This window comes from Mobula hypostoma, chromosome 9 (genome assembly GCF_963921235.1).
Source record: "Mobula hypostoma chromosome 9, sMobHyp1.1, whole genome shotgun sequence".
In the NCBI taxonomy this organism is placed as follows: domain Eukaryota; kingdom Metazoa; phylum Chordata; class Chondrichthyes; order Myliobatiformes; family Myliobatidae; genus Mobula; species Mobula hypostoma.
In genome coordinates, this window is record NC_086105.1 from 59,220,079 (window position 1) to 59,244,059 (window position 23,981).

Here is a 23,981-nt window from a genome sequence, read left to right on the forward strand (position 1 = left end):
AGCAAAAGAACATACAGTACTGTTCAAAAGTCTGAGGCACACATATACAGAGCTAGGGCACCTGAGACTTTTGCACAGTACTCTAGTAAGTTCATGTATTGCACTGTCCTGCTGCCACAAAAACAAACAAATTTCATAACATATGTGAGTGATGATAAACCTGATTCTGATATGGGTCTCTATTGTGGACTGAGAGTAAGAAGGAGATGCAGGGAGAAGGGAATCATGGTTGGGAAAAGGGGAAGGGAAAGGGAAGCACCAGAGAGACATTCTGTAATGATCAGTAAACCAACTGAATGGAATCAAATTACCTTGCCTGGTGTCTCAGGGTTGGGGGTGTCTGGACCTGCACCAACTCATGCCCCTGGCACTCCTTCTCTGCCATCTGTCCCACACCCATAAGACAATAAGACATAGGAGCAGAATTAGGCCATTCAGCCCATCGAGACTGCTCTGCCATTCCATCATGGCTGATCCCGGATCCCACTCAACCCGACACACCTGCCTTCTTGCCATATCCTTTAATGCCCTGATTGATCAGGAAACTATCAATTTCTGCCTTAAATATATGCATGGACTTGGCCTTCAGCATTCCACAGATTAACCACTCTCTGGCTAAAATAATTCCTCCATACCTCTGTTTTAAAGAGTAGCCCCTCAGTTTTGAGGCTGTGCCTTCTAGTTCTGGATACCCCCATCATAGGAAACATCCTCTCAACATCCACCCTATCAAGTCCTTTCAATATTCAGTAGGTTTCAAAGAGATCCCACTCCATTCTTTTAAATTCCAGTGAGTTTAGGCCCAAAGCTGCCAAACTCTTCTCAAATGTTAACCCCTTCATTCCTAGAATCATCCGTGTGAACCTCCTCTGGACTCTCTCCAATGAAAACACACCTTTTCTGAGATATGGGGCCCAAAACTGTTGACAATCCTCCAAGTGCGGCCTGGCTAGTGTCTTATAAAGGCTCAGCATTACTTCCTTGCTTTATAATCTATTCCCCTTGAACTAAATGCCAACCTGCATTTGCTTTCTTTACCACAGACTCAATTTGTAAATTAACCTTCTGGGAGTCTTGCACAAGGACTCCTAAGTCCCTCTGCACCTCTGATGTTTGAACCGTCTCCCTATTTAGAATACGGTCCACATTATTGTTCCTCTTATCAAAATACATTATCGTACATTTCCCAACACTATTCTATCTGCCACTTTTTTGCCCACTCTTACAATTTGTTTAAGTCCTGTTGCAATCGTATTGCTTCCTCAGCACTTACCTGCCCCTCCACATATCTTTGTATCTGAAGTTCCCCAACCATATCGCAGCCACCACCCTGAGACCAGACATTGTCCTAGTGTCTGAGTCTACTAAGCAAGTGGTGCTGCTGGAGCCGACAGTCCCATGGGAAGATAGCTTGGAAGAGGCCTTTGAAAGGAACCTCTCCAAGTTCGCAGGACTGGTCAGCAAATGTCAGCAGGCTGGATGGAGAGCGAGGTGTCTCCCAGTGGAGGGTGGTTGTAGGGGATTCATAGCCCGTTCTTTAGTTAGAGCCTTCAGCAATTTGGGCATTGAGGGAGAGAGGAAGAGGAGAGCCATCCGCAGTACCACCAATGCAGCAGAGAGGGCCTCAAGATGGCTGTGGCTCAAAAGAGGGGAGCCATGGAGTCATAAGTAGCTAGCCATCTGGACACAATCTGGGGTCTGATCAGCCCCGGCTGGGTCACCTGGAGGAGGTTGTATGATGTTGAAAGACCCGAAACACCCGATGATTCCAGGAACATCACTGAAGATGTGTCCAGAAGCATCAGTAGATCTATGTACACAGTGTATCACCTGCAAACTTTGCCACACAGTCATCAACTCCATTATCTAAATCATTGACAAACCATATGAAAAGCAGCAGTCCCAATACTGACCCCTGAGGAACACCATTAGTCACTAGCAGCCAACCAGAAAAGGCCCCCTTTATTCCCACTGGCTGCCTCCTGCCTGTCAGTCATTCCGCTGTCCATGCCAGTATCTTTCCTGTAACGCCACAGGATTTTATCTTGTTAAGCAGCCTCAAGTGTGGCACCTTATCAAGCGCCTTCTGAAAATCCAAGTAAATGACATGCATCGCCTCTCCTTTGTCCACCCTGCTTGTTACTTCCTCGAAGAACTCCAACAGATTTATCAGGCAAGATGTCCCTTTATTGAAACCATGCTGACTTTGATTTATTTTATCATGTGCCTCCAAGTAAGTTTAAACCTCATCCTTGATAATGGACTCCAACACTTTCCAAACCACTGAAGTTAGGCGAATTGGCCTATAATTTCCTTTCTTTTGCCTTCCTTCCTTCTTAAAGAGTGGAGTGGCATTTGCAATCTTCCAGTCCTCCGGGACCATGGCAGAATCACATGATTCTTGAAAGATCATGACAAATGTATCTGTTATCTCTACAGCAACTTCTCTCTGGACTCTGGGATGTAGTCCATCTGGTCCAGGTGACTTATCCACCTTCAGACCTTTGAGTTGCCTAGCAGTTTTTCCTTTGTAATAGCAATGGCACTCATTTCTGCTACCTGACACTCATGGACTTCTGGCACTGCTAGTGTTTTCCACAGTGAACACAGATGCAAAGTACCCATTAAGTTCACCTGCCATTTCTTTGTTCCCCATTACTACCTCACCAGCATCATTTTCCAGTAGTCCAATATCAAGTCTCGCCTCCCTTTTACTTTTTATATAACTGAAAACACTTTTTCTATCCTGCTTTATATTATTGGCTAGTTTGCCCTCATATTTAATCTTTTCCCTTGTTATAGCTTTTTTAGTTTCCTTTTATTGGATTTTAAAAGCTTCCTAATCATCCAACTTCCCACTCACTTCTGCTACTTTATATGCCCTTTCCTTGACTTTTATGCAGTCCTTAACTTCCTTTGTCAGCCATAATTGCCTAGCCCTGCCATTTGAGAACTTCTTCCTCTGAGGGACATATCTATTCTGCGCCTTGTGAACTATTCTCAGAAACTTCAGCCATCTCTGATCTGCCATCATCCCTGCCAGTATCTTCGACCAATCCACCTGGGCAAACTCCTCTCTCATGCCTCTGTAATTTCCTTTATTCCATTGTGTTACTAATACATGTGAATTATGTTTCTCCCTCTCAAATTACAGTATGAATTCCATCATATGATGTGAAGAAGATTGAGTGTAAAAGAAATAGTAGGTGTAGACCATCCAGTGCCATGAGTCACAGAGCAAAGTAATTTAAATTTCCTTTGGTTTATTATTGTAACATATCAAGGCACAATGAAGCACTTAGTATTGCGCGCCATCCCTGTAGGTCGTTTCATAATCTAAATACATCAAAGTATTAGAAGGGGAAACAGTGATGGAATGTAGATTGTGGAGTTACAGTTACAGAGGAAGTACAGTGTAGGTAGAAAATAAGATATGTGGACTTACTACAGTGACATGGCATATAAAGTCCATAGCAAAGCAACTGCCATAACACTTTAGGCGTCAGCGATTGGGGTTTAATTCCTACTGCTGTCCATAGGCAGTTTGTACATTCTCCCATGACTGCATAGGTTTCCTCTGAGTGGTTCAGATTCCATGCGTGTTCCAAAAACGTACGGATTAGGGTTTGTAAGTTGGTGGCGGAGGCATAGTGACAGTTACAGGCTGCCCCCAGCACATTCTCGGGCTGTGTTGGTTTCACTTTATGTTTTGATGTACATGTGACAAATAAAGCTAATTTTTATTTAGAAGAATCCTAGTATTTAAATAATAAATAATAAGGAAATATATATTTTGTTGTATGATACCGCAAAAATATCATCATGCAAATATAGTGTCTTGAAAGAGTATTGCAGCCCCTAACCCTTTGTTCACATAAATGATTATTACAACCAAGGATCAATATAACTGAGAATTTTTATTTCCGAATCACATGCTCCTTTTTTCACAGTAGAACCCATAAAACAGGGGGATTGTGAAGCATAAAAAACTACAAAATCAAAAACTGAAATGTCAGCAGTTCAAAAGTATTCATCCCCCTTTGCTGAGTATTTAGTCGAACCACCTCTCACAACCATTACAGCCAGTGGTCTTTTTGGATAAGTCTCTTTTAGCTTTGTACAATGTGATGGAGCAAGATTTGCCAATTGCTCCTTGCAAAATAGCTCAAGCTGTGCCGGGTTCATTGGAGATCGGCATTGGACAGCAGTCGTGAGGTCTTGCCAGAGATATTCGAGCGGGTTAAGGTCGGCCCTCTGACCGGGCCACTCAACGACATCAATTTTTTTTTCATTTGAAGGTACTCCATGGTTGTTCTGGTGTTGTGCTTTGGATTGTTGTCCTGCTGAAAGACAAACTTCCTCCACAGTTTCAGCTTTCTGACAGACGCTAGCAGGGTTTTATCCAGGATCTCTCTGTATTTAGCAGTGTTATTCTTCCCGTCAATCCTGACCAGATTTCCAGTCCCTGCTGCTGAAAAGCAACCCCATACTTTTGAGCTGTTCTACACACTTGGGACAATTTATATTGGCCAATTAGTCCACTGACTTTTAAATTTTTTAGATGTCAGAAAAACTGGAACATCCAGATGAAATCCACAGGGAGAAAGTGCACCCTCCACCCAGCACCTGATATCAGAATTGAACCTGTGACACCGCAACTCTAAGGCAGCAGCTCTACTAGTTTTGCCACTGTGCCACCCTATTCTGTTACTTAATAAGATCAGGGCTGAGTTTGTGCATCCACGGTCCGACCCAGTCCACTAGCCGATGATTCCCCAAGTGTCCAAAACTTATGAAGATGATTAATTGAGCTACCCCAGTTCTGGATTAGATTAGCTTTCTTTGTTACATGTATATCAAAACATACAGTGAAATGTGTTATTTGTTGTCAATGACCAGCACAGTCTGAGGATGTATTGGGTCAACATGCTTTTCGTGCCTACATAGCATGCTTACAGCTCACTAACCCTAACCCATTCCAATTAATCTACCAACCCATATATCTCTGGTACATGGGAGGAAACCCAAGTGCTTGAAGCAAGCCCATGCAGTCACGGGGAGAGCGTACAAACCTCTTACAGTCTGTGGCAGGAATTAGACCCCGATCGGTGGTGCTGTGAAGCATTATGTTAAACGTACCGGAGTTCTCAGACATAAAGATTTCCAAACACCAGTAAGTCAAAGAAATTTCGTATCTTATTTAATGGCCAAACCCTTACACTAAGCCAGTCCCCTAGTTCAGGGCTCATCAGCCAGAAGAACTCAAAGTTAAAAGTTGTGTACATACATCTATTGATGCTTCTGGACACATCTTCAGTGATGTTCCTGGAATCATCGGGTGTTTCGGGTCTTTCAACATCATACAACCTCCTCCAGGTGACCCAGCCGGGGCTGATCAGACCCCAGCTTGTGTCCAGATGGCTAGCTACTTATGACTCCATGGCTCCCCTCTTTTGAGCCACAGTCATCTTGAGGCCCTCTCTGCCGCATCGGTGGTACTGCGGATGGCTTTCCTCTTCCTCTCTCCCTTGATGCCAAAAATGCTGAAGGCTCTAACTAAAGAATGGGCTACGAATCCCCTACAACCAACCTCTGCTGGGAGACACCTCGCTCTCCATCCAGCCTGCTGACAGTTGCTGACCAGTCCTGCGTACTTGGAGAGCTTCCTTTCAAAAGCCTCCTCCAAGCTATCTTCCCATGGGACTGTCAGCTCCAGCAGCACCACTTGCTTAGTAGACTCAGACACAAGGACAATGTCTGGTCGCAGGGTGGTGGCTGCGATATGGTTGGGGAACTTCAGCTGCCCTTCGAGGTCCACCAACAGCTGCCAGTCCCTTGCAGAGGTCAGAATGCCAGCAGATGCTCTTTTGGCGGGTATTGGCTGCTCCCCAGCTCTGACAAAGGCAATGGTCTGCTTGGAGGGTCGGGACTGCTTCGCCCACTCAACTCCTGTGCTGACGGCTTCAGCGATGGTCTTCAGGACCTGATCATGCCTCCACCTGTACCGTCCCTCACCAAGTGCCCTTGCACATAAATTTATTATCAAAATACATACATGTCACCGTGAGATGTCACGTTGAGATTCATTTTCTTACGGACATTCACAGTAAGTACAAAGAAACACAGTAGAATGAAATACGAACAAGATGGACAAACAACCAATGTGCAAATACAAAAAGAAAAGAAAACAAACAAATTAATAATAATAAATAAATAAGCAATAAATATTGAGATCATGAGATAAAGAGTTCTTGAAAGTGGATCCATAGATTTTGGGAACAATTCAGTGTTCGGGTGTGTGAAGGTATATTCCCTGGTTCAAGAGCCTGATGACTGAGGGGTAATAACTGTTTCTGAATTGTTGGTGTGGGTCTTGAGGCTCCTGGACCTCTTTCCTGATAGCAGCAGTGAGGCGAGACCATACCCTGGTTGGTGAGGGTACTTCGTGATGGAAGCTGCTTCCCTCAGCACTGTTGATGTGCTCCTTGAACTGTCCCCTAGTATTCACCATCTCATCCCTTTACAATCTTGCTCCTTCATGGAATCTTAACACTCTTTGTCTCATAAGTACAGAGGATTCAGTTAATTAGCTTACATCAGGATCAGCACATTTTGGCCCAATTAAATGGCTGCCCCAATTAGCCAGTTTCATGGAAATAGTTATAAAGGTATAAAAAAAGACAAGCTACCTTTTAACTAACAAGTTATATATTTAAATAAAATACAGAACACATTAGATCTACCAATACCAATACAGTACTATAAAACTGTATGTTACTTCCTCATAGTTATTGACAGAGGATTTCATTCAGTGTACACTGTTCTTTTGATTGACTGTAAATGAAAACAATCAGCGCAGACACCTAGTGCAGATAATGGACTGTCTTCAAACAATGCTTTTGACAATAGCATCTTCCAAATCTTCACTTGCATTGTAACATTCAAGATGATTGTCAATACCTTCAAATTCTTCGTAGTTTCTAACTTGTCAAAATATTGAAATCGTTAATTTTCTGTCTCTGGCATCTCCAAGCCTGAATGCTTGAAACCGCAGTGAACAAAACGGTTTGGAATTGGATTACTGCTTATTTCTTGCCAATTATCAGTAACAAAAATCACTGCTTTTTGAACATAAACACATCCATTCGATGCTATTTAAAAGCAGTTCACTCTAAGTATGGTGTGATGTCTAACAGCCACACAAGAACACGTAAATGACACTAGTTAGAAACTGTTTGGCAATTGTCTCCTATCCCAATTAAGTGGATTGTGTCTCAAATAAACGAAGGGGAGCCTGGTTATTTTCTCCATTAGTGTTTGTCCTTTAAGAGTTGTCCCGAATAAGCGGATGCCCCAATTAACCGATGGCCCAATTAGCCAGAATCCACTGTAGTTAAAGTTTGCACAGATATAAAGGAAAACAAAAGTATAATGTTTTTCTTGTAATTGTGTAAGTCATAACTGGTTGGCATACTCAATGTACATACAATGAAAGTCAACAAAGGGACTGACTTGTCTCACTGAGTTCATCAGTGGATTAGTTATTACCTGCTGGAAGTTTGTCATTAGAAGGGTAGAAGATTTCTTCTTTGACAATTTGGTTTGGCAGAAAAGCAAGAATTTGAATTTTGTTTTATTTTGGGTGTCTTTCAAATAAGCCTTGCTAAAATTTAACAGCTTGGCAAACTGTGGCTGGTATTCACTGTGATGTGCTCTTGCAAATGTTCCTATGTCAATATTTGGATGCTATTAATTGAATACCTTGACCTTAAAGATGAACTGGATATTTTAGTTTCAAAGTTTAGCTGTTTTGGTCTTGCCTGCTGAACCTCCCATTCTTAACGTCTTTGATCTGTTGTATTGGTTGTTTCTCTGTCTCTTTTCACTTCCTCTATGCTCTATCTCTCTCACTACTTCTCTCCGTCTCTCTTCATTCTCTCCATCTCTTTCTCTTACCTCTTTCTTTCTGTCTCTCTCTCTCTTCTCTCTCCCTCTCCCTCTGCCCCTCCTCCTCCCACCCTGTCTGTCTGTCTGTCTCTCTCTCTCTCTCTCTCTCACCCCTCCCCACACAACTTATCCTCTCGCTCTCCCTATAATTATTCCCCTCTGTAACAGGGCAGTGATCAGTGATCCAGAACAAGATGGAAACAGCATTGATCTGACACATCAGCAAACTACACTTCCGGGCATTGGATCCGCACCTCTAAGATATAGAAACAGGAAACTCCATCAAACCAAGTATGCGCATGTTGAAATCTATTAAGACTAAATGATTTTCTTAATATAAAATTAACGATGATCAGTTGCAGTTCAGTGGGTAGTAATGTTGGTGTGGAATGGGAACATTACAGGATCAACTTCCACTCCCATTCCGAGCAGATCCAAGCTAACACTTTATTGTTATACTGAGGAAGTGTCGCATTCCTGATAGAACTCCATTAGTTGAGATATTAGGATCATGGATTAACTTTATTTGCCGTATATATTTACATGGATTTAGGAATTTGCTCTGGTGTGTCAGGATATGACATGGAACAAAAAACAACAACATTCAGCAATTATAAAGAATAAAGAATTCTATTAAAATGAAGTAAGAGGTTAAAGTACAGATATGGAATAAAATGTGCATAAATACATAAATACCAGCATGTATTTAACATGTAAACAGTATTATAAAAACTGGTTTAAAGTGTTTACAGTGCAGTACAGTAACGGGATAATAGATGGAGGTTGGTGGGGCCTAATTAGAATGGTTAATCAGATTAACTGCCTGGGGGAAGAAACTTTTAATATGGTGCACAATTTTTGTTTTAATAACCCTATCATGTTTTACAGAAGGGAAAAATCAGTTTGCATTAAACCAAGGTTGCAGTTACCTAATAAAGTTGCACACAAATATCTAATCAGCCAATCATGTGACAGCAATTCAGTACATAAAAGCAAGTAGACATGGTCAAGGTTGCTTTTGTTACAATTCAGACCAAAAATCCTACTGGGAAAGAAATGTGATCTAAGTGACTTTGATCATGAGATGATTGTTGGTGCCAGAAGGGCTGGTTTGAGTATCTTAGAACTGCTGATCTCCTGGGATTTTCACTCACAGCAATCACTTGTGTTTACAGAGAATGGTGTCAATTTTTTTTTAAAACAACATTAAGTAAGCGACAGTTCTATGGGTGAAAATGACTTGTTAATGAGAGAGGTCAGAGGGGAATAGCCAGACTGGTTCAAGCTGACAGGAAGACAACAGTAACTCAAATAACCACATGTTACAACAGTGGTGTGCACAGGAGCATCCCTGGAGGCACGGCATGTAGAATGTTGAAGTGCATGGGCTACAGCAGCAGAAGACCATGAAAATACACTCAGTGGCCACTTTAGTAGGTACAGGAGGTATGTAATAAAGAGGCAACTGAGTGTATTTGTTTCAGATGACATTATTGAAACAGATTATTTCATTTTTATCCCATCACTGATTTGGGAGCTTGCAGTATGCAAATTGGTTGCCTCATTTTCCTCATGACATAGTGACTCCATTTGAATAAGTACTTTATAAGCTATAAAGTGCAATGGGACATAAGTTTACTAATGATGTTATACAAACACAAACATCCTGCATCCTGTGAATGGTAGCAGGAAGGACTGTGGACCTGTGGTCAGTGCCACAGCCTCACAGCTCTGGAGATCTGGGTTCAATCCCGACATTGGGTGCTGCCTCTTTGTACTTTGCATATTCTCCCTGTGGGATTTCATTGGGTGGTTAGGTTTGCTTCCCCATTCTAAAATCCTGCTGATAGGTTAAGTGGCCACTGTAAATTATCCCCAGTGCGGTTAAGCAGGAAAGAAATTAAAAAAAAAGAGTTGATGACAAGTGAGAGAGAAGGTAGAGCAGAGCTGCAGGGAAATGAGCAGAGGGTGAATGGGATGGCTAGAATTCAACGGTTGGCTGCTGACATGGATGTGATGGGCTGAATAGCCTCCTCTGACACAGTAATGCTGACTGCAGGAAAATACAAGGGAATGCAAAAAATTTCAGGATCAATTGTGATCTCCCAATCCAATCATAATATTTAAGAAAAATGCACAAACATGCTTGATGATGATACGCTGTTAGTTAACTTGTTCACCTGTCCTGTGAGATTGCACCAACATGAGAAAAGACAGTCCAAAAAATTGGAAGTGTGCATGACTTGTCTGTCAATACAGTGTAGTTCCCCCTTGGCAGTGTTATAGATAGTGGCAAAGAGTGGGGAACCATGGTAGTGTAGTGGTTAGTACAGAGCTATTAGAGTTCAGGGTTGAAGTTTGTAGTTCAGAGTTCAATTCCGGCGGCCTCCGTAAGGAGCCTCTGTACATCCTCCCCATGGAATGCGTGGGTCTTCTCCGGGTGATCTGGTTTCCTCCCACAGTCTAAAGCCATACCAGGGAGGTTATTTGGTCATTGTAAATTGTCCCATGATTAAACTAGGGTTAAATTGGGTTTGGTGGTTGTTGCTGGGGCAGTGGGGTTCAAAGGGCTGTAAGGGCCAACTGTACACTGTACCTCTAAATTAAAAAAATACAGGCTGTTTGCCCAACTAGTTCATTCTAACTCCAGTGAATGAGGATCGACTTTATTCGCCATATATATTTAAATGTATTATTGTGGTGTGTTGACAGGAATGCAATAAAAATGATATTCAACCATTATATAAAATTAAAGTTAGAGGTTAAAGTATGATTAGGAAATAAAATATGCACAATACGTAAATACCAGTATGTATGTAAAATATAAACAGCATTATAAAAAGCTGCTTCCACCATTCAGTGCCCAGGCCATTCCACGTATCCTTTCTTCTCCTTCTGCATTTATTTTGCTTCCACTGAAATGACTGTGTGCCATATTTGTGAAAACAATTTCTGTAGTCCAACCACTCTGCTGGTAAAATATTTGCACAAATTGCATGTTGGATTTATCGGTGACCTCTTTTTATTGCCTTAATAGAGTGAAGACAAGTTCAACATTAACTGAAAACCTCCTCTCAAACAAGTTGCGGTTTGATGCCCGGATTATTTCTAAGTTAGTTAAATCTTTCACTCTTATTACTAAATGTGATTTAATAAGAAATTTGGGTAAATCTGCCTTTCGTTTAAAAGTTGACCTACTTATATCCATTGTTAGATTCACAAGATGTACCATGTTCTGATGGAGGTAAGTAAAGAATTGGAATCAAGTTGGCAACTGTTGTGCATGCTATTTTGGAAAACTGGATATGCAAGCTAGGGCATTCGAAAACACAAGAAATTCTGCAGCGTCTATGGAAGAGAATAAACAGTCGATGTTTTGAAGGGTCCTGGACCAAACTGTCGACTGTGTATTCATTTCCATAGATGCTGCCTGACCTACTATGTTCTTCCAGCATATTGGGCATGTTGCTAAGGAATTCAAAGCTATTCAGCTGGAGAGCCTAATGCCCATGATGGAGATGACTGAGTTTACAACCCTCTGCAGATTTTTCTGATCCCGTACATTGGCCCCTCCATATTAGGTGGTGACACAACCAGTCAGAATGCTCTCCGCAGTACATTAATAGAAAGTTGCAAGAGCCTTTGATGACGTACTAAATCTCCTCAAACTCCTAATGAAATATAGCTGCTGGTGTGCCTTCTTCATAATTGCATCAGTATGTTGGACCCACGATAGATCTTCAGCGATGTTGTCATCCAGGAACTTAAAACTGCTTACCCTTTCTACCTTTAACCCCTGCATGAGGGAGTTAATTTCTCCAATATCTGATGCAAGTGTGGATGCCCAAAGCTTGAGAATGGTCAAATAACTATGCCGGAATTGCAAGTGCTGTAGTCAGTCCTACTACCTACACTCTGGTCCAGTGGTACTCTACTGATATAACTAGCCTGGCTAATTTGTGTGCAATTTTGTCTTAACCAGAAATGGACGGGATGCATGCAGAGAGCTAATTGGCTTCTTTTTTGCATTTGACAAGTCTCTGACAGTATATGAATATCGCCATTTTGGGAAGAATAGGTAAGTCCTCCTGAGTAGTGTGCTATAGGTGTTAGACACAGTCAGTGTTACGATACTGCCCAGGAAAGGATAGTTTACGGACAGTGTGCAGTCATCCCAGGCAAGCAAGATCTTTGAAGAGCATAGCTCACCTTTGTACAGCAGAGGACTGGAAGATGCAAATCACATACACCAACTAGGTGACAATTACTTTACTAAATTCAAAGTATCATTGTTGTTAGTTTGTAGTTTCTATTGACTATTAGTACCTGTATTACTGTTGTGTGATTGGTAGTTGATCGCAGAAATAAGGAGTTTGAACATGCACAAGATTACCAGTTGGTCAATATCCATATCTGCTGGTCAATTTCTGTATAAAAATGGCACTAGTTTTGTTCAGACTTCAGAGCAGTTTGGTGACAATGGTGCTTTCCATAAATGCATCTTATTATTTGTTAATTTATTTGTAGTAACGTTACGTGATGTGTTGTGTGTGTGAGTTGTGTGTACTGTGTTATCCTCCTTGGTTCAGAGGAATGTTGTTTCATTTGGCAGTATACATGTCTACAGTTGAAAGACAATGAACTGAAATTGAACTTGAACCTGTACACAGGTAAATAAAGTGTAATTGAGGAGTGAATGTGAGTTTTCAGAACCTGGTGAATCGGCAACGATAAATGCACATGTTGGAGAGCACCTGATCGGCCCACGACACAGTTTTCCAGCCCTACCAGCCACCCCTCACCCCCCCATCACCACCACCTAGTCCTATCCTCAATAACCTTTACATCGATCCATTGCACATCAATAACAAATACCTAAGAGTGAATCTTTTTAATCAAAAGCTTTACTGTGACTTATAGTCTGAATTACATAAAATAATTGTACTTTAAGGCAACTTTCTCGTGCATAGGTAATCTCAAAGAGTTATATAACGAGTGAAGTCCTTTGAATCGCGATTATCCTCTAGGGGTTGAGCATAGCAAACTACTACAAACAGTAAATAATAACTCGCTGATCAGATAGATGATTATAGCACTGGTGGCTAAAGGTTACTTATGACCTTCCAGGTCTGCGTAAGAGGGCAGGAAGGGATTCAAAGAACATAAACATAGAACAGTACAGCACAGGAATAGGGCCTTTGGCCCACAATGTTCTGCCGAACCAATTAAATTAGTAATCAAATGGCCAACTAAACTAATCCCTTCTGTTTATACATTATCCTTATCTTTCCATTTCCCCCACATTCATGTGCCAATCTAAACGTCTGTTAAAAATCCCTAATGTATCTGCCTCTACCACTATCCCTGGCAACATGTTCCCGGTACCCACCTCTTTCTGTGTAAAAAAAACACAACAACTTGCCCCTCACATCTCCTTTGAATTTACTATCTCTCACCTTAAATGCTTGCCCTCTGATATAAGATATTTCAACCCTGTTTAAAAAGCTACCATCTACTCCATCAATGCCTTTTGTAATCTTATAAACCTCTGTCAGATCTCCCCTCAGCCTCCACCACTCCAGAAAAAATAACTCATGTTTGTCCAACCTCTTGTTATAGCACATGGTCTCTAATCCAGGCAGCATACTGGCAAACCTCTTCTGTACCCTCTCCAAAGCCTCGACATCCTTCTTATTATGGGGAGAGCAGATCTGTATGCAATACTCCAGATGAGGCCTAACCAGAGTTATATAAGCCTGCAACATAACTTCTTGACTTTTGAATACCACGCCTCATATAATAAAGGCAAACATGCCATCTGCCTTCATAACCACCCTATCAACCTGTGTAGCCACTTTCTGCGAGTTATGAACTTGGACCCCAAGATCCTTCTGCTCGTTGACACTGATAATGGTTTCTCAGTTTAATGTTTTACCTAAAAGTTAGCTCCTCCATAATGGAATGAAGTCTCAACCTGAAATTTCTTCTGAAGACTGTACATTTGGACTTGAGTAAACATCTGTCTCAGAGTACAGCATACGAAGACAGAGGCATGGTTGATTTAACACAGAAGCATGTACTTGGGGCCAATCCACATCTCTGGTCAATAGAAGAAAAATCTGATGCTCAGGACAGTTGATGTGTGGCTTCTCAGGGTGAGTCATTTCTGCTAAGGACCTGTCAGAAGATGGTGGGTCATTGAGTTACATGTGGATTGCATGTAACATTTCTGCTAAGGACCTGTCAGAAGATGGGTCATTGAGTTACACTCATTAGCCCAACTCCACCATGCCAATCAAGCTGTCCACCTAAGTTGCCTGCATTTGACCTATATCCCTCTAAGCTTTTACAATCCATGTACTGTAGCTCTCCAAATGGCATTTAAACGTTCTAATCATACCTCCCGTTACCACTTCCACTGGCAGCTCATTCCATGTACCTAACACACTCTGTGTGGAAAAATTGACTCCGGTCCTTTTAAATCTTTTCCCCCTCCCTGAAATCTATGCCTTCTCATTTTAATTCCCCCACATTGTGAAAAAGACTCTGACCATTCATCTTATTTACATCCCTCATGATATTTTATTAACCTCCGTAAGGTTGCATCTCAGACTTCTATATAGAGGAAAAAAAACCCCAGCCTATCCAGTCTCTCCTCATAGCAGGCCCAGAGGACTTGTGTTAATATCCTTGTGAATCTTTTCCACACTCCTTCCAGCTTAATTGGATGTGCAGAGGATGTTTCTGAAAGTGGGGGAGTCTATGACCAGAGGGCACAGTCTTATAATAGAAGGATGTCCGTTAGATTAGAGTTGAGGAGGAATTAATTTATTTAACCAGTGGATGATAAATCTATGGCATTTATTGCTATGGACAGTTATATGGGTCAAGTCATTGGGGGTGTTTAAAGCAGAGTTTTAAGGGCATCAAAGGGAGAAAGCAGGAGAACAGGATTGAGAGGAAAAATAATTCAGCCATGATCAAAAGGCAGAGCAAAGTTGATGGGTTGAATGACCAAATTCTTCTCCAATGTCTTAGGGTCTTAAGGATATCCTTCCTGTACTCAGGTAATCTTGAACTGCACACAGTGTTCCAAGTGCAGACTCACCAACGCCGTGCACTGTTGTAAAATGACATCCCAACTCTTGTAGTCATTACCTTGACCAATGAAGGCAACATGCTAAGTGCCTTCTTCACCAATGTGTCCATCCACGTTAATGTAACTATAATGCCCTGGTTAAGATTTTTACTGCTAGTGTCGTAGGGTATCTATTTTCGTAGCTTTCCGTAGAAGCAGTGTGTCCTGCTGATAGTGTTTGGGTTTCAGTTAAAGAGAAGGGGCTGTGATGTTCACTTGGGAATGTAGTGTCAGCCAATCAGGATAGTGGAATGAGAGAAGGTTCTCGAGGAAGCTGGGCGGAGAGGATTTGTGACGGTCACTGGTGGGGTTTGTGGTCTTTTGGTGGGAGATGTAGAGAGAAGATCTGGAGAGATGGCCATTGGAAAGGTGTGACTCAAAGGAGCCCAAGATGGGAAGTTCTACCAGTGATCGGTAATGATAAGTCAGTGCCATGAGTAAGGGACTGGATTTCCACAGCTTTAGGAAGATATGAACTTCAACATGTGCACATTTAGACTGGTTTAATTATAATGGGCCCTTTTATTTTTTTTTCTTTTTTCTCTTAATAACTGTTAGGTTAAGCTGAAATTAGTAAGTACACTGTCTTTATGATTGTAGGTGGTGTACAATCTGTTATTTCTTGCCAACGGAAAATTACACGTGGGCAGTATTTACACAGCATTTGCGCAATTCAGAATACCATTAGTCGAAACATCCCAACTTTCTGGTTTGGTGGGACCCAAATTATACCTACCCTAGACGTACATTGTTTGAGAAAGGTGGCATCCTCACTGCTGAGTCTAGTGGCTGTTAGCAGAGCCGGCTAACAAACCAAGTTCCTATCAAGCCCGGTGAGGGGGCTTTATAAGTAACTACATATGTTCAAGTTGAAGAAGCCTGTGAGCATTCACACAAAGGGTGGCATGGTAGTATAGCTGTTGGTGTAATGCTGTTACAGCTACAGCAGTCTGGGTACAAACCCCGCTGCTGTCTGCGGGGAGCTCGTGCACTCTCCCTGTGAATGGGTTTCCTCCCACATTCCGAAGATGTATGGGTTAGTAGGTTAATTATTTGTGGGTGTAAATGGGCAGTGCGGGCTCAAAATCGGCTGGAAGGGCTTGTTACCATGCTGTATCTGTAAATAAGAATAAATAAAATAAAACCTTGTATAATTTGAAAGCAAACAGGAACTCTGATGTGCCATTTATTTTCTCTTTCCCTTCTACTCCCCCACCCTCCTAGCCACCCTTCCCTACTGTCCCCCTTCCCTTCAGTTATGTTTCCTTTGCATTGATTGTAGTTTCCCAAAAGTGAGTTACAAATCAGTCATACGGTTGGTGGTATTTCCACTGAAAAAGTTTGTTTGGGGGGGGCGGTGTGGAATCTGTCTAGCACCTCTGTACACGTAAGGTAGGTTGCAGTCAAATATCTCGGACAAGGAAGCATCAGAAAGCCAGGCCTGGAAATTCCCCGCATATTTGTCTTCTCCCGTGATAACTGTGGTCCTTTGAAGTTCTGACTGTAAACTTTGGTCTCTTTTATTCAGGACTAACGCACTTCCATTCATTCAGAGGGGCATTTACTGCCATTGTTACGGTAGGCGGAAGAAAAGGCAATATGATGTTGGTGATTTCTATGTGGTAGGTAGTAAGCGGTCAACCATTCAGTCCATAAAATGTGCGTTAATGACTTATCTATTTTGATAATTTCCTCACCTCCCATTGTTTACACACTTTGCCCTTTAATATTTCTTTTTACCAAGTAACTTATGTCATTGTTGTTTGCTACTGGTTACTATTAATATGTGTTCTGAGATACAGTGGAAAGCTTTTGTTTGGTATGCCTTGCAGACAAATCATTCCTTACACAAATTTATTGAGGTAGTATAAAGAATGCAGAATATTGTGTTTCGGTTACAGTGAAACTGCACTGCATGTAGACAATGTGTGTTCCATGTACACGCTGATGACTTGGTCACTGTTCTCTTTGCCGAGCCAGGGTGCAAACCTGACCTTTCTGACCTCAGAACACGTTGGCCTCCCTGCAAGTGTCCAAGCAAAGCAGTTATTGACACTACGGATCACCAGCATTGACAAAATGGCGAAGCACTCATTGCTGTAAGTTATGGAATCTCTTGCTCTTAAATAAAACGTAGTTTAAACAAGGTAAAAAAAAATGAGATTAATGTGGGAATTCAAACCTTTCTGAACCCTACTTTCCCACCATAGTCATAGGTCATACAGCATTGGAACAGGTCCTTCAGCCCTTTGAGATTAAAGATTAGCTTTAATTGTCACATATATATCAAAACATTCAAACAAACAGTTTGCATCAATATCCACCACAGCTCAAGGATGTGCCAGGGGCAGCCCAAAAAATGTCACCATTCTTCTGGCACCAACGTAGCATGCCCAGAATTTACAAATCCGGTTTGTCTTTGGAATGTGGGAGGAAACCTGAGCACAGAGTAACGGGGAGAATGTACAAATTCCTTACGCTGTCGGAAATTGAACCCTGACTGCTGGTGTTGTAGAGCGTTGCACTAACCGCTACACTCCATAGCGTAGCATAGGAGACTGAATGGTAACTCAATGGAAATTATATGACAAAAGCCATACATAAAGTATATAGACAAAATGCTTTTCCCATAATCAGTGATTCCTAGAGCCATCAGATTTCCATTAACAACTACTTCACTATTCCTCTTTCTATCTATCTATCTGTCAATATATCTATATTCATCTATTTTTATGCTCTACAAAAAACATATTTCACAACTGGTTCATGATAGTAAACCTGATTCTGATTTTAATTCTGATTCAACATGGAAACAGGTCCTTCAGCCCAATGAGTCCAGGCCAACCATGATGCCCACTCAAGATAGTCCCATTTGCTGCATTTCTCCCAAGTCCCTCTAGTCCTTTACTCTCCATAACTCCATATACCTGTCCAAATGTCTTAAATATCAAGCTACGTTCCTTTATTCATCAAGTTATTCATGAGCTGTATGCAAGGAAACTAAAGTGTTATCTTCCCAAAAATCACAATTCATACAGTGATTATCACATCCAGCACAATTAAATGTAACTTCCATCATCCAGTTGAAAGGTTATACATCCTGGACCAATGTGCACACATCATTTTCTCTCTACTCCTCCATTTCCTAAGAAAGACCCTGGTTGATTTTGTTCCATTCGCCCTACAGCCATTGAGTTCAATATCCTAACAGCTCTGTAATTAATAAACAAAAAAAATCTCACTTGTATCTTTTGGCCAATTTAATGCCCCTGGCCCTAATGGAAACAGCTGCCCCCTCCTTCTCATACCTAAACTAATCATTATTCTGTTGTACACCTCCATCGAAACGTCTCCTGTCAAGGTAATGTGAACATTTGGGACTTTTATCAGTAGGGTAAGTTATGGCAAGCGAACAAAGATGGGCAACCTTGTATGTATAAACACGGTGACTGGTTTCCAGACTATTTTTGCCAAGTGGCTCCCTCCTGTGTGCTGTTGTAATAGATAGAAATCTTTCTTTAGATAGCTACAAGGTGTGATTTCAAAAACGTTGCTGCTCTTTACATATCAATGCATTCAATGGAAGTTGCCTAATATATTTTCCCTTTATGTATTTAAACTTTTCAATGTCTGTCAATAGTTTTACCATATTATAGGATATGTTTATCTTTATTTGGGTATAAAGGAGAGAACCTTAATTGTATCCATTGTTTTTTTTGTTATCTATGGGAATTAACATCTCTGTCCTATGCAGATAATGTGCACTTAGTATGTATAACGCAATAGCTTTACAACATTGGTGATCACCGATCGAGGTTCAATTCCCACTGATATCTGTAAGGAGTTAGTATGTTCTCTCTGTGACCTCATGAATTTCCTCTGGATGCTCTGGTTTCCTCCCACATTCCAAAGAAGTACAGTATGTTTAGGATTAGTACATTGTGGGCATGCTACTTTGGTGCTGGAAGTGTGGAAACACCTGGGGGCTGCCTCCAGCACAATCCTCATTGATTTGATTTGATGGAAACGACGCATTTCACTGTATGTTTTGATGTATTGTACATGTGACAAATAAGGCTAATCTGTAAATTAGTGGTCGCTAACCTTTTTAAGCCCAAGATCCCCTACCTCGGCCTTAGTGAAAGGCAAGATCAACCTACTAAATCGGTTAGTCACATTCATGCGCACCGGGCAGAAAAGATTGGAAGTAAAACCCCGCAACCTGGAAACAACCTCTCTTTACAAACAGCTTTCCGTAGCAGGAGTATTGCTATATTACCATTATCCTAATTAGTATTACTTATTTTTATAATGTTCACATTACAACACCTTTAATTCTATGTTTCATTATTTAATTTTATTTCAACATGAAAAATAAATGAATAAAAATTGACTGTTGCACTCAGTGTGATGACTGGGGCTGAATACTTTCTGCTAGTTCCCTGAAATTTGGCTCATAACTACAGACAGCCAGTTTGAGACGGTCTATGAGGTTTCGGTCAGTAAGACAGCTCCTATACTTAGATTTCATAATTTTCATCTGTTGCAGCACAGCGCCCTCGCAAACCTCCCGACAGACTGAATATTTGAATGGACTGTTTCCTTCGTTAGACTGAATGTTGAATCTGCCACGTTTTTCAGGTGTTTTGTAAACTGTTACTGAGACACTGGTATAAATAAGATAATGACTACTGTTTTTTGTTTCCCAGTTATTTACATTTGGGGAATGTTGGAATTTAAAGGGGGAGAAGTGTTGTAATGTGAGCATTGTAAAGATAAGTTAATACAAATTAGGATAATGGTAAAATAGCAATACCCCCTGCTACGGAAAGCTGTTTGTAAAGAGAAATTGTTTCTGGGTTGCGGGGTTTTAGTTCCATTCTTATTTTTCGGGATCCACTGGGAAAGTCTCAAAGTTGAACCGTTCGATCGTGATCGACCGGTTGGCGACCACTATGAAAAATCTTTCATCTTTATTGTCATCACTATAGAAAACATTGCCAGGCACATCACAATGGATGGAACAACAAGGTTATGTATGCCTGACTTTTGAACACCATTACCTACAGCGCTCCCATGATATTATTAAATTCAGAAGTCCAATATTCCTACAGACAGCTGAAGTGATTCCCATCTCCACCTTTAGGAATTGTTTTTTCCAATCAGTCGTATATCCTTTGGATGTCATTCATTAAAATACTATGGAGGTGCGGTTTCCATATTGTGCAATGTTTGTGTGGTTTCTGACTTGTGAACAAGATTGACTTACGAACATCTGCAAAATCAGAACCTGTTTGTTACCCAGGGACTGAAAATACACAGCTTAGCTTTAGAATTGCAAGAAAAATATTATATTTTTTTTATCACTTGTAAATTGAAATGTACATTGAAATGCATCATTTGCATCAAATCAGTCAGGATTGTGCTAGAGGCAGGTCTCTAGTGTCACTATGCTTCTGGTGCCAGGATAGCACACCCACAACTCACTAACCCTAACCTGAACGTCTTTAGATTTGTGCTTTAATTCAGCAGCAAGCATACAAGGACCCATCTCCAACCACAGATTCAATGCAAATTGTTTTTCTTTTCTGATTTTATATGCAACTTTTCCCATTCGCATAATTTCTTACAGAACCAGTGGGAATCCATCCTTAAGTAAGCAAGAGATTGAAGACAGAAATATCCTTTTGGCTGCACAAGGTGACGTTTCATGTTGTAAAAGCACATAATAACTGATGTGTGTTCAAACCAAGCTGGAAAGAGTAATTCATCTCTTTGTTAGCTTCATTGATGTATAATATGTGGCTATGTTTCCTTATTAGGTAGAAGGCCATTCTGCCTGCAGAGCCATCGCAGTCCACCACTAATATTCATCTCCCCACTTTCTTATCAAGTTTCTACCACTCTCCAACACCTGGGGAATTAACCTACCAACCCAGTTTTTGTCCCTCTGACTATACCCCTTGCCCATCCTCTGAGTTTCCCCCCCCTCCCCCTTTTCCTTCTCCCTGGGCCTCCTGTCCCACGATCTCTCGTATCCCTTTTGCCAATCATCTGTCCATTTTGGATCTCCCCCTCCCCTTCCCACTTTCAAATCTCTTACTAGCTCTTCCTTCAGTTAGTCCTGACAAAGAGTCTCGGCCTGAAACATCGACTGTACCTCTTCCTAGAGATGCTACCTGGCCTGCTGCGTTCACCAGCAACTTTGATGTGTGTAGCCCATTGTTGTGTCCATCAAACCTTTTGGAATATTGCTGCTCCTCTCAGGTGTTGGTACATCCCCTTATCATTTTTGAGGTGCTGGTTGTATTTCTGAGGCACTGTTGCTGACACTATATTGCATCTTTATTTCACTCACATTGTATATGCCATTGTTTTACAAACATAAAAGACCATAAGATATAGGAACAGATTTAGTCCTTTTGGCCCATTGAGTCTATTCCACCATTCAATCATGGTTAATGTATTTTCCCTCACAACCCCATTCTCTTGCCTTCTCCCCATAACTTCTGATGCACTTACTAATCAAGGACCTATCAACTTCCAATTTAAATATGGAATCAGAATCAGGTTTAATATCACTAGCATATGTTGTAAAATTTGTTGTTATGCAGCAGCAGTACAGTGCAATACATAACAATAAAAATCTAAATTACAGTAAATGTATATATATAAAAGTTAAATAATTAGTGCAAAAAGAGAAAAGAAGAAGTATTGAGGTAGTGTTCATGGGTTCAATGTCTATCAGAAATCGATGGTAGAGAGGAAGAAGATATTCCTGAATTGTTGAGTGTGTGCTTTCAGTCTCCTGTACCCCCTCCCTACTGCCATCAGGGAGGAGGCACAGGAGCTTGAAGGCACACATCCAATATACCCAGTGCCTCAGCCTCCACAGTCATTTCTGGCAATGAATTCCACAGATTCACCACCCTCTGGCTAAAGAAATTCCTCCTCATCTCTGTTCTAAACAGACATTCTTGTACTGTGAGGCTGTGTCCTAGACTCCTCCACTAGTGGAAATATCCTCTCCATCTCCACTCTATCTTGGCTTTTCAATATTCAATAGGTTTCTGCTGTAACTAATTCTCCCCACAAGTTTGATGTTTCCCTCTGAATAACTTCCATGTTCTCTCTTTGTTTTGTGGCTGTCTGGAGAAGATGAATCCCTATGGATACATACTTTGATAATAAATGAACCTTTGAATTCACCCAGGTTTCTACCACTCCCCTGAATATTAGGGGATATTTACAAGGGGAAATTAACCTATCTACCCACATATCTTTGCGATATGGGAGGAAATTGGGGAAAGCATATGGTCACAGGGGGAAATGCAAACTGCACACAGCTGCACGAGGTTAGGATTGAACTCAGGTCACTAGAGCTGTGAGGAATAACTCTAGTTGAAGTTCAAGTTCATTGTCATTTTACTATATCTATTGCCAAACAAAACAACATTCCTATAGACCAAGATGCACAGCACAGTACATTTAACTCACACACAACTACAAATAAAATAATAAATAATAAGGTGCATTAATGACAAGTTAAAAAGTAAACAATATCTTGCTACTGGCACTTCATGTGTGATGAGACCTGGGTGGTGGCCGGGAGTTCGGTAGTCTCACAGCCTGGAGGAAGAAGCTGTTTCCCTTCCTTACAGTCCTTGTCCTAAAGCTACAATACCTCCTGCCTGATGGTGGGGGGGGGGGGTGGTCAAAGGGATTGTTGGACGGATGGGAGGGATCGTTGACAATGCTAAGTACCCTGTGTATGCAGCGCTCCTGATAAATATCTCTGACGGGTGGAAGAGGGACTTTGAGGATCCTCTCAGCAGACTTCATTCTTTGTAGGGACTTGAGGTTACATGCCTTGCAATTCCTGTATCACACAGGGATGCAGCTGGTCAGGACACTCTCAGTGGTGCTTCCGGTAAAAATTGGTTAGAAATGGGGAGGGAAGGGTGGCCTGAATCTCCTCAGGAAGTGGGGACGCTGCTGTTCTTTCCTGACCAAAGGGGTGGTGTTGAGGGACCAAGAGACCAGGTGAGATCAACCGTTATGTGCATTCCCAGAACCCAGAAACATGGTGCCCCTGACCCTCTTCATGGTGGAGCCGTTTCTGTGCAGTGAGGAGTGGTCAGCCTGCACCTTCCTAAAGCCCACAGTCAGCCCTTCGGTCTTGTCCACGTTGAGACTCAAGTTGTTGTGCTTTACTAACTGTGTCACTGTGCTGCCCATACAGTTATTTTGTTCATCAGACCTTTCTGGTATATTACTGATCCTCTGGGTACATTATTGTGGGTACATCTCCCTAACATTTTTGTCTTGCCCGTTATATAGTGAAGCACTATTGTTGACATTATATTACATTTTTATTTCACTCACATTCTGTACGCCATTGCTTTACACAACTACAGACACAGTAGTTCAGAGAAGAAGCAGTGAAGCAGCTGCACTGGCTTGTTTGAACCAGAGCTCCTTGTGGATTTCTCTAGTCTGCAGTTCAAAGACTTCAATTAAAATTGTTCATCTTGAATAAGACAGAAAAGTCTGCATATACACTCAGTAACCACTTTATTAGGTACCTCCTGTAGGTAATGAAGTGGCCACTGAGAGTACCTATGTTCATGGTCTTTTGTAGCCCATGTTAATTTTGATTTACACTCAATGGCCACTTTATTAGATACATTTGGAACCCGGTGTGATCTTCTGTTGCTGTAGCCCATCCATTTCAAGTTTTAACATGTTGAACATTCAGAAATGCTCTTCTGCACACCACAGTTGTGACACGTAGTTATTTGAGTTACTGCTGGCTTCCCGTCAGCTTGAAGTAGTCTGGCCATTCTCCTCTGACCTCTCTCAAGGCATTCTCGCTCACAGAACTGCCGCTCTCCGG

At 41.5% G+C, this 23,981-nt stretch overlaps 1 protein-coding gene across 3 annotated transcripts in view; it reads left to right on the top strand.

Moving 5' to 3' along the window:
* caps2 (calcyphosine 2) overlaps positions 1 to 23,981 on the top strand; it is a 60,410-nt gene that overhangs the window by 22,722 nt on the left and 13,707 nt on the right. For 2 of the 3 annotated variants that reach the window (XM_063058363.1, XM_063058365.1), the window contains exons 9-14: positions 8,116 to 8,238; positions 10,985 to 11,059; positions 11,930 to 12,025; positions 16,614 to 16,707; positions 17,066 to 17,184; positions 20,718 to 20,785. In XM_063058363.1, coding sequence (XP_062914433.1) covers positions 8,116 to 8,238; positions 10,985 to 11,059; positions 11,930 to 12,025; positions 16,614 to 16,707; positions 17,066 to 17,184; positions 20,718 to 20,785 — 575 coding nt within the window. The remainder of the gene's footprint in view (positions 1 to 8,115; positions 8,239 to 10,984; positions 11,060 to 11,929; positions 12,026 to 16,613; positions 16,708 to 17,065; positions 17,185 to 20,717; positions 20,786 to 23,981) is intronic. The other variant, XM_063058366.1, reaches the window with a different exon arrangement.